Source organism: Mastomys coucha, unplaced genomic scaffold, assembly GCF_008632895.1.
Source record: "Mastomys coucha isolate ucsf_1 unplaced genomic scaffold, UCSF_Mcou_1 pScaffold1, whole genome shotgun sequence".
Taxonomy (NCBI): Eukaryota; Metazoa; Chordata; class Mammalia; order Rodentia; family Muridae; genus Mastomys; species Mastomys coucha.
This window is the reverse complement of record NW_022196891.1, coordinates 88,285,852-88,298,794: the sequence shown is the minus strand read 5'-3', so window position 1 is coordinate 88,298,794 and position 12,943 is coordinate 88,285,852. Positions and strand designations below refer to the sequence as shown.

Genomic DNA, 12,943 nt, shown 5'->3' with positions numbered 1-12,943 from the left:
CCTCCAGTCTCACGGTGCTGCCTCCCACAAATCCGGCCCGTAGGAGTGTGACAGAGAAGGGTGTAACGTGGATCTGGTCAGTGTGGACCTTGCTGGCAAGTGAGATAAGCCAGGGCGTGTGCAGAGCCCTCTGTGTGAAGCACTGTGGTGACTGGATCTGCAAAAACCCCAAAGTTCCTGTGTCCCAGGTCATCACAAACAGAGCGTGCGCTGAGTAAGCTGGACCAGGAAACTAGGGGTGCCTTCTGGAGAGGCCTATGGCTGTGAGGTAATGGAATTCACACACACACACACACCCGCTAGGTTCACACTGGGCTCCAACCCATGCAGTCAGGGGTGTGTGGGACAAGGCCAGTCTGAGCCAGTCTGAGGTGGGTCCCGGGACTGGCCGCCATCTTGAAGTTAGCCCTGGAGCTCCCCTCTTCCAGTGAACCTATAGGATGTCAAGAGTCAACCCGGGAGGGACTTTCTCAAACGTTCTTCTCACCATAGTGAGGTACATTCAAAAAGAAAGAACAATGTATTCATCTCCAGAGAGCAGTGTCTTGGCAGAGCTGTGGGGCTGCAGCTCCCTGCCCTGCCCCCCCCCCCCCCCCCCCCCCCCACACTCAGTTCCTGATAACCAGAGTTGAAACCTGAACAGTAAGAGGGAAGTCTCTAAGCTCCTGAGGGGCAGCAAGTCCTGGTTCTAGATGGTTTCAGTTCTCAAAGACACAGGCATCAGCCGGGCAGTGGAGGTGCACGCCTTTAATCCCAGCGCTTGGGAGGCAGAAGCGGGCGGATTTCTGAGTTCAAGGCCAGCCTGGTCTAGAGAGTGAGTTCCAGGACAGCCAGGGCTACACAGAGAAACCCTGTCTCAGGGCGGGGGTGGGGGGGAGGAGGGAGACACAGGCTTCCATGTGTTTTCACCTAATGAGCAGGAGGCAGAGCCTTCAGTGACCGCCAGCCACATACATCTGCACAGCCCAGAGGTGAGATGGAGACACTGCAGAGACTGCACGAAATCCAGGTTTAAAGGGTCTCTCTAGCTGTGAAAAGTCTCATCATTCTTAATGTAAAGTCTTGGTCTGGGCAAGCCCACAGATTTGCACAGTCAGCTCGGGGTTCTACGTGTGCCTCCTGTTTACTTTCCTACTCTACAGGGTTAGGATGACTCGGGGGAACGCAAATAATGTGGGTTAGGATGACTCGGGGGAACGCAAATAATGGCTTTCCTTGGCCGTGGGAATGCTCAGACACACACCCTTAGGGTCACTAAGGGTCAGAAGCCCAAGGTCGTTTTCTTTCTTTTCATTTTAAAAAAGCAATAGGCTTTTTTTTTTTTAATTAAAAAACGTACACACACACACACACACACACACACACACAAAGCCGGGCGGTGGTGGCACATGCCTTTAATCCCAGCTTGGGAGGCAGAGGTAAGCAGATTTCTGAGTTTGAGACAAGCCTGGTCTACAGAGTGAGTTCCAGGACAGCCAGGGCTACACAGAGAAATCCTGTCTCAAAATAAATAAATAAATAAATAAATAAATAAATAAATAAATACGTATTAATTTTTGTTTGCTGCTTGTGGGTTTCTTCCTGCCTGGATACCTATGGACCACTCACATGCAGTGCTGTGGAGATGAAGAGGGTGTCCAGTCCCCGGGGACTGGCATTACGGGCTTTGGGAGGTCGCCATGTGGGCGCTGGGAATTTAACCCTCATACTCTGGATGAGCAGCCAGTGTCCTTAACCGCAGTCGTCCCTCCAGCCCTCAAGCTCATTGTCGACTACGTGGTGAGTTCAAGACCAGCTTGGGCTACATGAGACTCTGACTAACAACTCATTGATTAACTAATATTTAAAGGGCAAACAAATCTTGGATTTTTAAGTCTTACATGAGATGGCCAAGTTCTACAATTTGTATTCATTAGAGACTATTACACAGTTAGGAGAGTCAAGACATTGTATCCAATTCAAAAGGGCCTCTGCAGAGAGAAGCAGTTTGGCAGTCTTGCCAGGCATGGTCACGGATCTACACTGTGACAACGAGTGCGCAAAGTGTGAGAAGCTGGTCTGGGGAGGAGAGAAGGAAGCCAGGACATGGTCTGCAAGAATGACGTTCCCTTGTCTTAAGCCTAGAATTGACAGTTCTCGCCTAGGTCAGAGACCCCAAGACTACGGCTGCCTGAGGCATGTTCTCCAAGCTCATTCGCTTGCATCTCTCATTTGTTTTAGATGTTGTTTGGTTTTGAAACTGGGCCTTCTGTAGCCCAGGCTGGCCTCAACCTACATCTGAGGATAACTTTGAATTTCTGATCCTTTTGTCTTTACTTCTTAGTGCTAGGATTACACTGATACCTCTCCTGGTTTATGTGATGTCGGGGGATCGAACCATAGCTGTGTGCATGTTGCACAAGCAATCTGCCAAATGAGCTATACACCCATCCCTTTTTAACTTGACAGGATCTCACTTTGTAGCCTCGAACTCACAGAAATCCACCTGCCTCTGCCTCCCAATTGCTGGGATTAAAGGTGTGCGCTACCATACCGGGCTCGCCTGACACTTTCTGTAGCCCAAACTGGCCTCACTTGTAATCGCACGTGCTGTGTGTACCTCCACACCAGCCTCAGCCACCCCTGGGATTCTCAAACTGCTTTCTCTCATTTTCAAAAAGTACCCAGGTGAACCGGGCCTGCTGTTGAGTTTGTGACGTCTGTGACATTCTGGAAGGGACTTTTGGGCTCTGCTCCTGGTCCAGAGGAAGGGTTTTGAACAAGTGCCATGAGATCTGGGGTGTTCTGCTTCCTAGAAGACCTCACTACCTAAGGCCTTGTCACCCCTAAAGCTGGAGGGCAGGCCTCAGAGCACAGCAGAGCAGCAACACACTGCTCCAGAAGTCTTGATTAACAGAGGCAGACTGAGAGCAGGCTGTTAGGGGAATCTGGTATGTCCCAGGCACATCGGTGACACTCCACGATGCCAACACTGGGTTCTCCCTCACACCTTCCCTCAGGGCTGTGGTCAGAATTCTGAGCCAGTAGCCTTGGGTCTGATCTGTGATGACGTTTCTGGTCTTCTTAGGAATTTCGCTGGACTAGGAAATGTCATGCTGGAACACCCAAGAGTACAGGTAAGCAGTCTCAAGGGACAAGTGTTCCCTGAGCACAGGATAGGAGCCCATCAAGGAAGTCCACTATCCTCACTATCATTGGCTACAGAGAGACTTTTGGTAAGGGTCAGAAAATGGTGACAATGACAGGTAACTGGTAGCCACGCTCCACTCCCTTGTCCCAATGGATAGGGAAACAACTCTATTTTCTAGCAGCTGTGACCAAACACCTGGCAAGAAGCAACTTAAGGGAGAAGTGTTCATTTGGCTCAGTTTAAGAAGGGACAAGGGGTCTACTAGATGGCTTACTGGGCGAAAGGTGCTTGCTGCCAAGCCTAATGACTTGAGTTCAATCCTTGGGGTCCACATGGTAGAAGGAGACACCCCCATCTCTACAAGTTGTCTTTTGGCCTCCACATATGCACAAGGACATGTATGTGCCCTTCCTTCCCCCAAATAAATAAATAAATAAATAAATAATAAATAATGTGAGTTTTAAATTTTAAAAACGGGGCTGGTGAGATGGCTCAGCGGGTAAGAGCACTGACTGCTCTTCTAAAGGTCCTGAGTTCAAATCCCACATGGTGGCTCACAACCACCCGTAATGAGATCTGACACCCTCTTCTGGCATGTCTGAAGACAGCTACAGTGTACTTATGTATAATAATAAATAAACCTTTGGGCTGGAGCAGGCAGAGACTGAGTGAGCGGAGTTGACCAGAGTGGGCAGGGTTGACTGAAGCAAACAGAGGGTCCTAAAACTCAATTCCCAACAACCAGATGAAGGCTCACAACCATCTGTATAGCTACAGTGTGTATTCACATACATAAAATAAATAAATAAATCTTTTTTTAAGAAATTAAAAACAAGAGCTGGAGAGATGGCTCAGTGGTTAAGAGCACTGACTGCTCTTCCAGAGGTCCTGAGTTCAATTCCCAGCAGCCACATGGTGCCTCACAACCATCTGGAATGGGATCCTATGCCCTCTTCTGGTGTGCCTGAAGACAGCGACAGCGTTCTCATAAACATCAAATAAATCTCCAACAGCGTTTTCATAGACATCAAATAAATCTTTTTTTGAAAACGTAAAAAAACAATAAAAGGAAGGCCGTGGCCCATCATGTCTGCTAAGAGATGCAACAGAAGGGGGGGGGGGCAGCTGGCCACATTTCACCTGCGTGAGGAGGCAGAGAGGAAGCTGGTCCTTAGCTTGCTTGCTCCTTTTTCTTCAGCCTGGGACCTCAGCCCGCGGGATCATGCTGCCACATTTAAGGTGGTCCCACTCGGCTCTGTGAACCCCATCGAGAAAGTCCCTCACCCACAGGGACAGGTTTGTCTCCCAGGTGACTCTAGACCCTGCCACTCTGGCTGTTTTAAAGTGTCACGGTGCTAGTTCCTGTAGGGACAGTCCTGAGACTCTGGCCTTGACTGCTCACACTTTAAGTTGGGTTGCATTTCTGAGGGTTTTGCTTCAGAGGCACGGCTGCCCCCCTGGGAGGTGGGGCTCCCCAGATTCAGAACCCTTGAATCTCCACTATCTCCCTCTGCTCTTTCCCTTCCTTCCTGTCTCCCGTCTTAAAAGCCTTCTTGTGAGGCATAGACAACCCCAGCAGGACCTCCTCCATGAAGAGGAAAGGCGGGCACACTGGTGAGCATTAGGGCTTGCTCCTTTCTCTTAGCTGTAGTTGGGCTAAGCCTACGGCCTCCTGTCAGTAAGTGCGCTCGGGGCTGCAGAGAAAGGCCCCATCGTTGACAAAGAGAAGGGTCTTTCAAGTCTTTCACTTTCCTGTCTGTCACTGTTCTTAAAGTTCCGGGGTAAAACTACGGCCTCATGCAGCCCCGAAACACCCGAGCTGTTCAAGCCAGGTCTTCTGCAAAATGCTGCAGGATTTCGGACAGGAAGTTGTGCGGCTGTGTGGGCGTGAGGTCCCTCTTCCTCCCTCTCTGACACTTTCTATGCTTTGGGGACCTGGCTCAGCAGCCTCCCCTCCCCCCCGCAAACCCAGCAGACCCTCCTGAGGCCACACACAGCCTCTGCCACAGCAACAGCGAAGACTGCAGGGTGAATCCCATCCTCGGCCACTAGTCCCCTGTCCCTCATCTCTCCTAGACACGTGACCACTCCTGCCACCACGCAGGACTTTCACTTCTCCAGAACACAGGCGCGTGCAGTGTGTCTGGTTTTCGGAATGCTTTCTCAGAGGCGGCTTGATCCCAGCACCTTGGCTACCCTTGTCTGGGTTCTCGGCCTCTGAAGACACGGTTTCTAGGTAACCAAGCAGGGGCGGGCGGTCTGTGTGCCCTGCAGCTAGGGAGGGCTCTCAAGAGTTCAGAAGCTATTTTGAATAGAGTTAGTGGTAGTAGGTAGAGCAATCTGCATGTTGGAACTCAGTGTGTGGCTCTAGGATGCCTGAGAAACAACCAACAGGATGTGTAGATTGCTTCTGGGGCTCCGAATCCACTCCTCACAGATGGGCTATCCTCAACTGCAGTCTCCGCTAACATTCTGCTACAAGGCAGATCAGACTCAGTAGTAGGAGCCTGCCCTGACCAGCTGCGGTGGAGGTCTCTTGGCCCAACTCTGAACTCTTGAACTTGTGCCTTCCTCTCATCTACAGACAGAAGGAAAGAAGGCATGACTTTAACATCTCATGGACTTAAAATGCAGTATCCTGTAGTTCTCCCAGCATACATAAACCTTATCTTCTAACACCAGCCTTCTTCTTTTTTTTTTAAAGATTTATTTATTATTATACACAAGTACACTGTAGCTGTCTTCAGACACACCAGAATAGGGGGTCAGAGTTCATGACGGGTGGTTGTGAGCCACCATGTGGTTGCTGGGATTTGAACTCAGGACCTTTGGAAGAGCAATTGGTGCTCCTACCCCCTGAGCCATCCTGCCAGCCCTAACACCAGCCTTCTTAACCCTCAGAAGGGAACTGTGCAGTTTTAGCTCTTGCAAGTTAAGAGACCAGGAGGAAGGGGTACCTTCGAAGGCAGACTTGCAGGAGTAGCCGGTGTCAAGCCCTTTGCCTGGGAAGAGCTACAGTTTATTCCCTTCTCCTTCTCTCCTACTCTGTTAGCGTGTGCATGGTATGTGTGCACATGTTCATGTGTACCAGCACATGTGCGTTCATGCACACGAAGGGAGGGTGGAGGTCAATCCTGGAAGTCCTCCTCCACTCTTCACGCCCCCTTTTTTCTCTTTCACTCTCTTCCATGTCCCCACACAGGGTTTTCCACTAAACTCAGGACTCACCATTGAGCCAGACTGCTGGCTTGCTAGCTACTGAGCTCCAGAGGTCCATCTGGCTCTCCTGAGCTGTGCTGAGGCTGCCCCAACAGTACCTGGCCTTTTCCTTTCACCCGGATGATGGGGATTGGACTGAGATCCTGCGTGGCAAGCACTTCGCTGGCTGCGTGACCTCACCAGCATAAACTTCTTTCTCTTCCCTTTTTTCTTCTTTCGCTTTTCTTTTTTAGCATCCATACTTACAACAAAGTCCTTTCCTTTCTGTCCCCAATTCTTGTTCTCTTTATAAGAAGGCTCCATCCAGCCAAGCTGTGGTGGTGAATGCTTTAACCCCAGCACTCAAGAGGCAGAGGCAGAGGCAGAGGCAGAGGCAGAGGCAGAGGCAGGCAGATCTGAGTTTGAGGCCAGCCTGGTGTACAAATTGAGTTCCAGAACAGCCAGGGCTACACAGAGAAACCCTGTCTCAAAATAAAATAAAATACAAAACAACAACAACAACAACAAAAACCAAACCAAACAAAAAACAACCAAACAAGAAACAAAAACAACAAACGAAAAGATGTCTCCAACTTCCACAACCCTGAGTCCGGGGAAAATGTGAAGAGGGCACAGGCTGCTCTCCTGGGTCTTCTTTGGCTTTACTTGGTATTGCGGCGTGTCTGCAAGAAGAATGGGAGCCTGGGAAAGAGAATTGCCCTTCTCCCCCAAATGCTTGTTTCCTTAAAGGAAGGGGCAGTGTGTCCCCTGACCCTGTGCTGATGAACGAGCAAACTGAACAGTTGGGAGGCCCAACCAGAAACAAAATTCTCAGGGCTGGAGAATCGGCCCGACAGTTAAAAGCATTTGCTGCTCTTGCAAAGGACCCGAGTGTGGTTCCCAGCACCCACGTGGTAGCTCCCAACTGCCTGTAACTCCGGGGGTGGGGGGGATCCTCCCTCTTCCTCTGACGTCTGAGGACTCCTGTTGTTAAAGGGTTACAGGACTGGTCTCTGGATGTGCATAGACTCCCACATAAATTATATATTTTTTTTTTCAAAAGGAAGAAAAACATTCTACCAGGGTGGTGTAATCCCAGCACTTAGAAGACAAAGGCAGGGGGATTTCTGCGAGTTCTAAGCCAGCCAGAGCTACAGGGTAAGACTATTGTCTCAAAGATTGATAAAACAAACAAACAAACAAACAAACAAACAAACAAACGTTCTATGGCTGAGATGAGGTAAGTCATACCAGACGGAACATGAACAGGTGTGAGCCAGTCAGCTCACTCTCTGGGAGCAAACTCCGTCAAAGACTTCTTGGGCGTCTCGGTCTTCACTCTGCCATAGCCAAGGGCACTTCCCATCTGCTATGGACGAACAGGAGTGCCACCTGGAGTAAGGGTGACCTACCCAGAGGAGGAACTCCACGAGCCCTCCATTCCAAGAAGATGGACAAAGAAAACACGGTGACTATCTTTATTTTCCAAATTCCAGACGAAAAGATCCCGTCGAAGGACAGAACCGGCTAGCTGCCAGAGTGAGGAGCGACTCAAAGGGCCTTCCCACTGAGGCCTCTCGGTCTGCTGCACTGGGGCCAGAAGTCAGGGGCCCCAGAATACAATGCTGAGAGCCCAGGCTGGCCCCAGAGCTCCCTGGAGGGGCACAGCCGCACGTATCCCCGGACACAGGTGTATAGGGAAACTCCCGAGTGTGCAAACCAGGGTTCCGAGCCAGACAAAGGAGGAGTGAGCTGGGGTGTCATCGCGGCAGACAGCTGGCCACAGGGTCCGGCCGAAGCTGCACAAAGTTCATGGGGCACAGCAGCAGGGGGCACATCTTCTCGTGCTCCTTCAGCGCCTCGCTCAGGTGCCGCAGCTCCTCCTTCAGCTTCGCAATCTCCCTGCGCAGCACAGAGTTCTCCTGCTCCAGGCTCTCGTGCTCCTGTTCGGGAGAGAGGACAGGCGGAAGGCAGGTGTGGAGGTGTATGGGAATGGTCCCAGCTCTTGGGAGGTAGAGGCAGGAGGGTCAAGAATTCAAGGCCAGCCTGGGCTACACCAGACTCTTCAGATCAGTCTTTCCACGAGAATGGAATGGTCCTGTAAGCACAGCATTCCTTTCTGAATCAGCACTACTGAAGTATAATGTACATAAAATGTGTCTATAGTAAGTGTCTGTGATTCAGGGCATTATGACAGAAGCAAGGACCTGTGCTAACATGCAGGACATCTCCACCACTCCAAAGTAGCCCCTCCTGTCCTGTATCAGCCCTCATCCCCAACACTGACCTGCTTTTTGGAGGGTTCCCAACTCCTGGAACAGTACCCAGAACGGCATGCCTTTGGCTGTACTAAAAGACACGGATACATGCTGTCTGTCTTTCCTACTGCATCAGGCTGTTCGAGGCTCAGAACTAGAGGACATCAAAGAACTTCTTCGTCATCCCCGCCCCCCCCCCCCCCCCCCCCACCAAACTGTTAGGGACTTCTTACATGCAGGGCCAGTTCACACATCCATCTTGGGTTGGGTACCCCATCTTCAAGGGACAGTCCCTGCCATTTCATCAACTCCTCTTTGTACTGAAAGCTCCTCCACATCCGCCCATGGAGCTGGGCTCTACCTAATGGAGCCACGCAGGATGAATTCAGTACTTTGTGACCTCAGTTCTGGAAATGATAGGCAACAAGACTCATCCCCTCCTCTTTAGACGTTCTCTGAACCTAAATGTATCAGGTCTTGAGTTCCGTGTGCCAGGACTACTAGCCCCTCTGGCCTCCTGGTCACTCTCTGCTACACGCTCCAAGCTGTCAGGCTCACCGAGAAATGTTACTCCCAGCATGCAGTGCGTGGCTCTCGGGAGCATGCAGGGGATGCTGAATCGGGGATCTTCCTCCTGATGCTGGAGGACTTCCTTGAGTTTGCAGGAAGCTGAGCGCCCAGTGCGTGAGCCGCTTAAGGACAGGGCTTCCCCCACTGAATCCTACTCTGTTCCTTTCTGAGGTGCCACTGTGTCACCTCCTGCATATGAGCTGTCACAGAACTTTACATCACCCGGCCACTTGGTCAACAGTCTTCCTCTTCTGTGCTGATAAAGTCCACAGCACAGAGCCAACAGCAGGTCCCCACAGCACAGCACCCGTGGCCCTTCTCCAGGCTGAGGAGGTCTAAATCCTGCTGGGCTGTTGTTTCCATTCATGCCTAGCTTGACTTGTTTGATCAGACTGTGATTCAAGCACACTGGGCACTCCCCGAGCTGAGGACCCAACCTCATTTCCCATCTCACCTTCTCTATTACTAATCATTTAAAATAAACGTAACTAAAGAAGATTGGCCTTTCAGCCCCCGCAAGACATGTGCGCATCCTCAGCTCGGCCTGTGTGGCTCTCCTCAACCTGACTGATTTTGTCCTTTTCTCTGTGAGCCTAGCATGAGCTCACTGCCTCCAGGAAGGCCTCCCTGATCACAGCACATACAGGTCTCATCATCCTCATTCCACTCAGATGTACACTATCGGATCTCACTTACCTAAGCAACGTCACTCCCCAGAGATCAAAGACAAAGAGCACTAGGAGCTTTCACCACCCTCTTCAGAACCAGCTCATGTGGTCCAACTCTCGTGTGCTACGTCATCTGTTTTCTCCCCACCTCTAGACCCTGTCTTCCTTTCGGGGACCCACGAGGGACTGCAGACAGAGGCCATCCAGGAAGGCCACTCCAGAATTCTGTCCAGGGCAGCAGCCTCCTTTCCTCCCGCCTGCAGGCTGTCCTGGGCCAGTCTGGCCTCACCCGTGCAATAACCCTATTATTCTATCTTCTGTTGCCTTGGTGGTCCACCTACAGATCCAGTGCCCTACACTCTAACCAGCGGAAGTCCTGGCATTCCGATCCAGTGCCCTGCACCTGTGCATGAGACGGAGGACTGAAAAGAACAGACCCAGCAAGCTACGTCATTGGATTTCAGTTTTCACTGGGTTCCATACTCCACACAACCTTTCTATAGTCCCTGAGTTTGCAGCAAGAGGCCTGGGGCTTCGGAGCTTTGTTTCTGGCATCGTGAGGAATGCTTGGCCTGACTCCACCCTGAGGTGCCACGGTTTCCTCAGATCACTGCTCTGAATGTTTTCAAGGGTTGTCTTCTGTATCTTCAGACGCCTCCTCCAGAGGGTCTGGTCTCAGCTCCCCCATTCTCTTTCCACACATATGCATTGTGCATTTCATCACTGTGTCTGGTGTGTACTTTGCTCATATGTATGACTCCCCCCCCCTCGTTCCACACGCCTCTCCTGTAGACCTTCCTCTTACCCACAGGGACTTTCTTTCCTGGAATTTATGTTTTATTCTTAAGTCAGCTGAGGGACTTTTACTGAAGTGGTGGAATGGGGGGCGGGGGAATAAAAAAAGCAGCAGTAAAAACATCCAGGTGGGACCAACCTTATAAAGAAGAGGCCCTGGGAAGGGGTGGAGGAGGCCACAGGACACACACACACACACACACACACACACACACACACACATACACACATATAGTTATTGTATATATTTGTATATATTGTATAATTATGTTATTGTATATTATCGTACATATATGTAATATATAAGTATGTATGGATACACATATATGCATATACATATAATTATTGTATACATTTGTATATATTGTATAATTATATTATTGTACATTACTATATATATGTAATATGTATGTATGTATGAATACATACACACACATAGGTATTCCTCAAAACCTAAGTAGCTTGGGCTGGGGATGTGGCTTGGTTGTTAGAATGCTTTCCTAGCATACACAAAGCTCTGGTTCACACCCCAGCACCACATATAACTGTAATCCTAACTCTGAGGAGGTAGAGGCTGGAAGATCAGAAGTTGAAGGTCAACCTCAGCTATGTACTGAGTCTGATGCCAGTGTGGGCTACACAGACTGTCTTAGAGGAACCTGGCCTTATCAGGTACAGCTGACTCTCATGAAGATGCCCTCTGAACCCCACACGCATGCCATGGCACACAGGCACTCAAACACGGATGTAATGAAGCAGTAGTCATCTGAGGATGCCTGAGGATGGGTCACTGTAGGTGACCTTGTATCTAGTGAACAGAGCTGGGTACCCTGCTCAGCACCCTTCAGTGCCCAGCCTAGCACCCATCCAATGCACACTGTAAAGGAACCCGATGCCAATCATGCTCCAGTTGGGGAGTCTTGCCCTGGGGATCTCTAGGGTCAGGGTCTTTGAGGCAGAGGACACAAATGCGGACCAACAGAGTTAGTGACAGACAGGGGTTAGGAGGGGCTTCAGGAGAATACGGTCACAAGTGAGACAGTAAGCTCTGAGAGGCCCGCAGACTTGGGACCCCATCCCCAGTGTCAGGGTGAACCCCAGCTCGCATGCATCACCGAGTTCTCCTCCTTTTTGGCAGAGTGGGCCCAGTTTCCCCACAGTAGTTTCCAGAATGGAGATCTTGGGACTCTATAGCTAGTGTGTTCTAAGCCTTACACCAAGGCAGTTCCTAACAGAAAAGGTGGTGTCGCCAGCAAGGCTGTATTGTATGTCCCAACGGTGTCACGGTTGGTTTCTAAACAGTGTGTGTCCTTCCCCAGCATTGCCTGCCCATCGGCAGTATCAACAGCCCCATGACAACACTCACCACAATCACACTGCTCAAGTCGGTTGCCAGCTTGTGACATTTAAGGCTTTGGGGCTGCCCATGTTCCCACCCTTGTCTGACTCAAAATCCTTTCTCAGTCTGACATCTTTGGTATCTGGTCAAATCTGACCCACTTCTACGCCACCCTCAGTGTGGCACAGCTTTATCTTTGTTCCCATCAGGGAACGCACACTCAGCCTAAGGCTGCCTAGAGAGAAATGCAGCCCAAAGTCCCTTGCGAAGCAAGGACACTGAAGGTGAGGGACACGTCTCATCACCACAGCCCTTAACACCTGTGACCTTGAAGGACCTCCCCCGTAGCCAGTCAGCCTAACCCAGCTCTCCACTTGGCCCCATTCTATCTTGAGGAACAGCCATGGGTTTTGGTAATGGACAACCAGGAGGAGGGGGGGAGCCAAAGAACTCACAAAAGTGGGAGGCCGAGATATGTTGATCTCGTGGATGGCCAGAGTGTGTGAGGGGCACAGAAGAGAAGGGGCCATTTTAAACAGTATTGTTCCAAACACTACCCCTCTCTGTGGTGTTGCTGGGGAGGGGGAGCAAGCATATAACCAGAGCTTCTTCGACATTCGGGGTTCTGCTCTGCACTCTGGGAGAGAGAGGACAAGGAAGGAAGGCAGGGCCCAGGTCATGGGCCACTCCCCTCAGAGTAGCAGGCCGTCACACACAGTTAGCAGGTGTGAGGTTTCATGGTGTTCTTTCCTCAATTTAGATGTGGCCTGGGAGTCCCATAGGTCCCCAGGGCAAGGGTCCTGCACGCCATCCACTGGATCTCTGTGACAATAGCGTGTACCCTACTTTCCACCAGCACCCCACCTCCATGATGCAGAGATGGTCAACCAGTGTCCTTCCCAACATAAAACAAGGACTTCCAGCCGGGCCGTGGTGGCGCACGCCTTTAATCCCAGCACTTGGGAGGCAGAGGCAGGCGGATTTC

General features: G+C 50.8%; 1 protein-coding gene across 2 annotated transcripts in view; it reads right to left on the bottom strand.

Annotated features, from left to right (window-relative positions):
- Nucleotides 1-7,792: 7,792 nt before the first annotated feature.
- Batf3 (basic leucine zipper ATF-like transcription factor 3) overlaps nt 7,793-12,943 on the bottom strand; it is an 11,647-nt gene continuing 6,496 nt past the window's right edge. Inside the window, exons 1-3 of one of the 2 annotated variants that reach the window (XM_031338827.1) lie at nt 9,145-10,845; nt 8,616-8,740; nt 7,793-8,271 (exon numbers count right to left, since the gene is read on the bottom strand). In XM_031338827.1, the coding sequence (XP_031194687.1) occupies nt 8,089-8,271; nt 8,616-8,740; nt 9,145-9,190 (354 nt within the window). In that variant the 5' untranslated portion in view covers nt 9,191-10,845 and the 3' untranslated portion in view covers nt 7,793-8,088. Of the gene's footprint in view, nt 8,272-8,615; nt 8,741-9,144; nt 10,846-12,943 lie in introns of those variants that run through there. The other variant, XM_031338819.1, reaches the window with a different exon arrangement.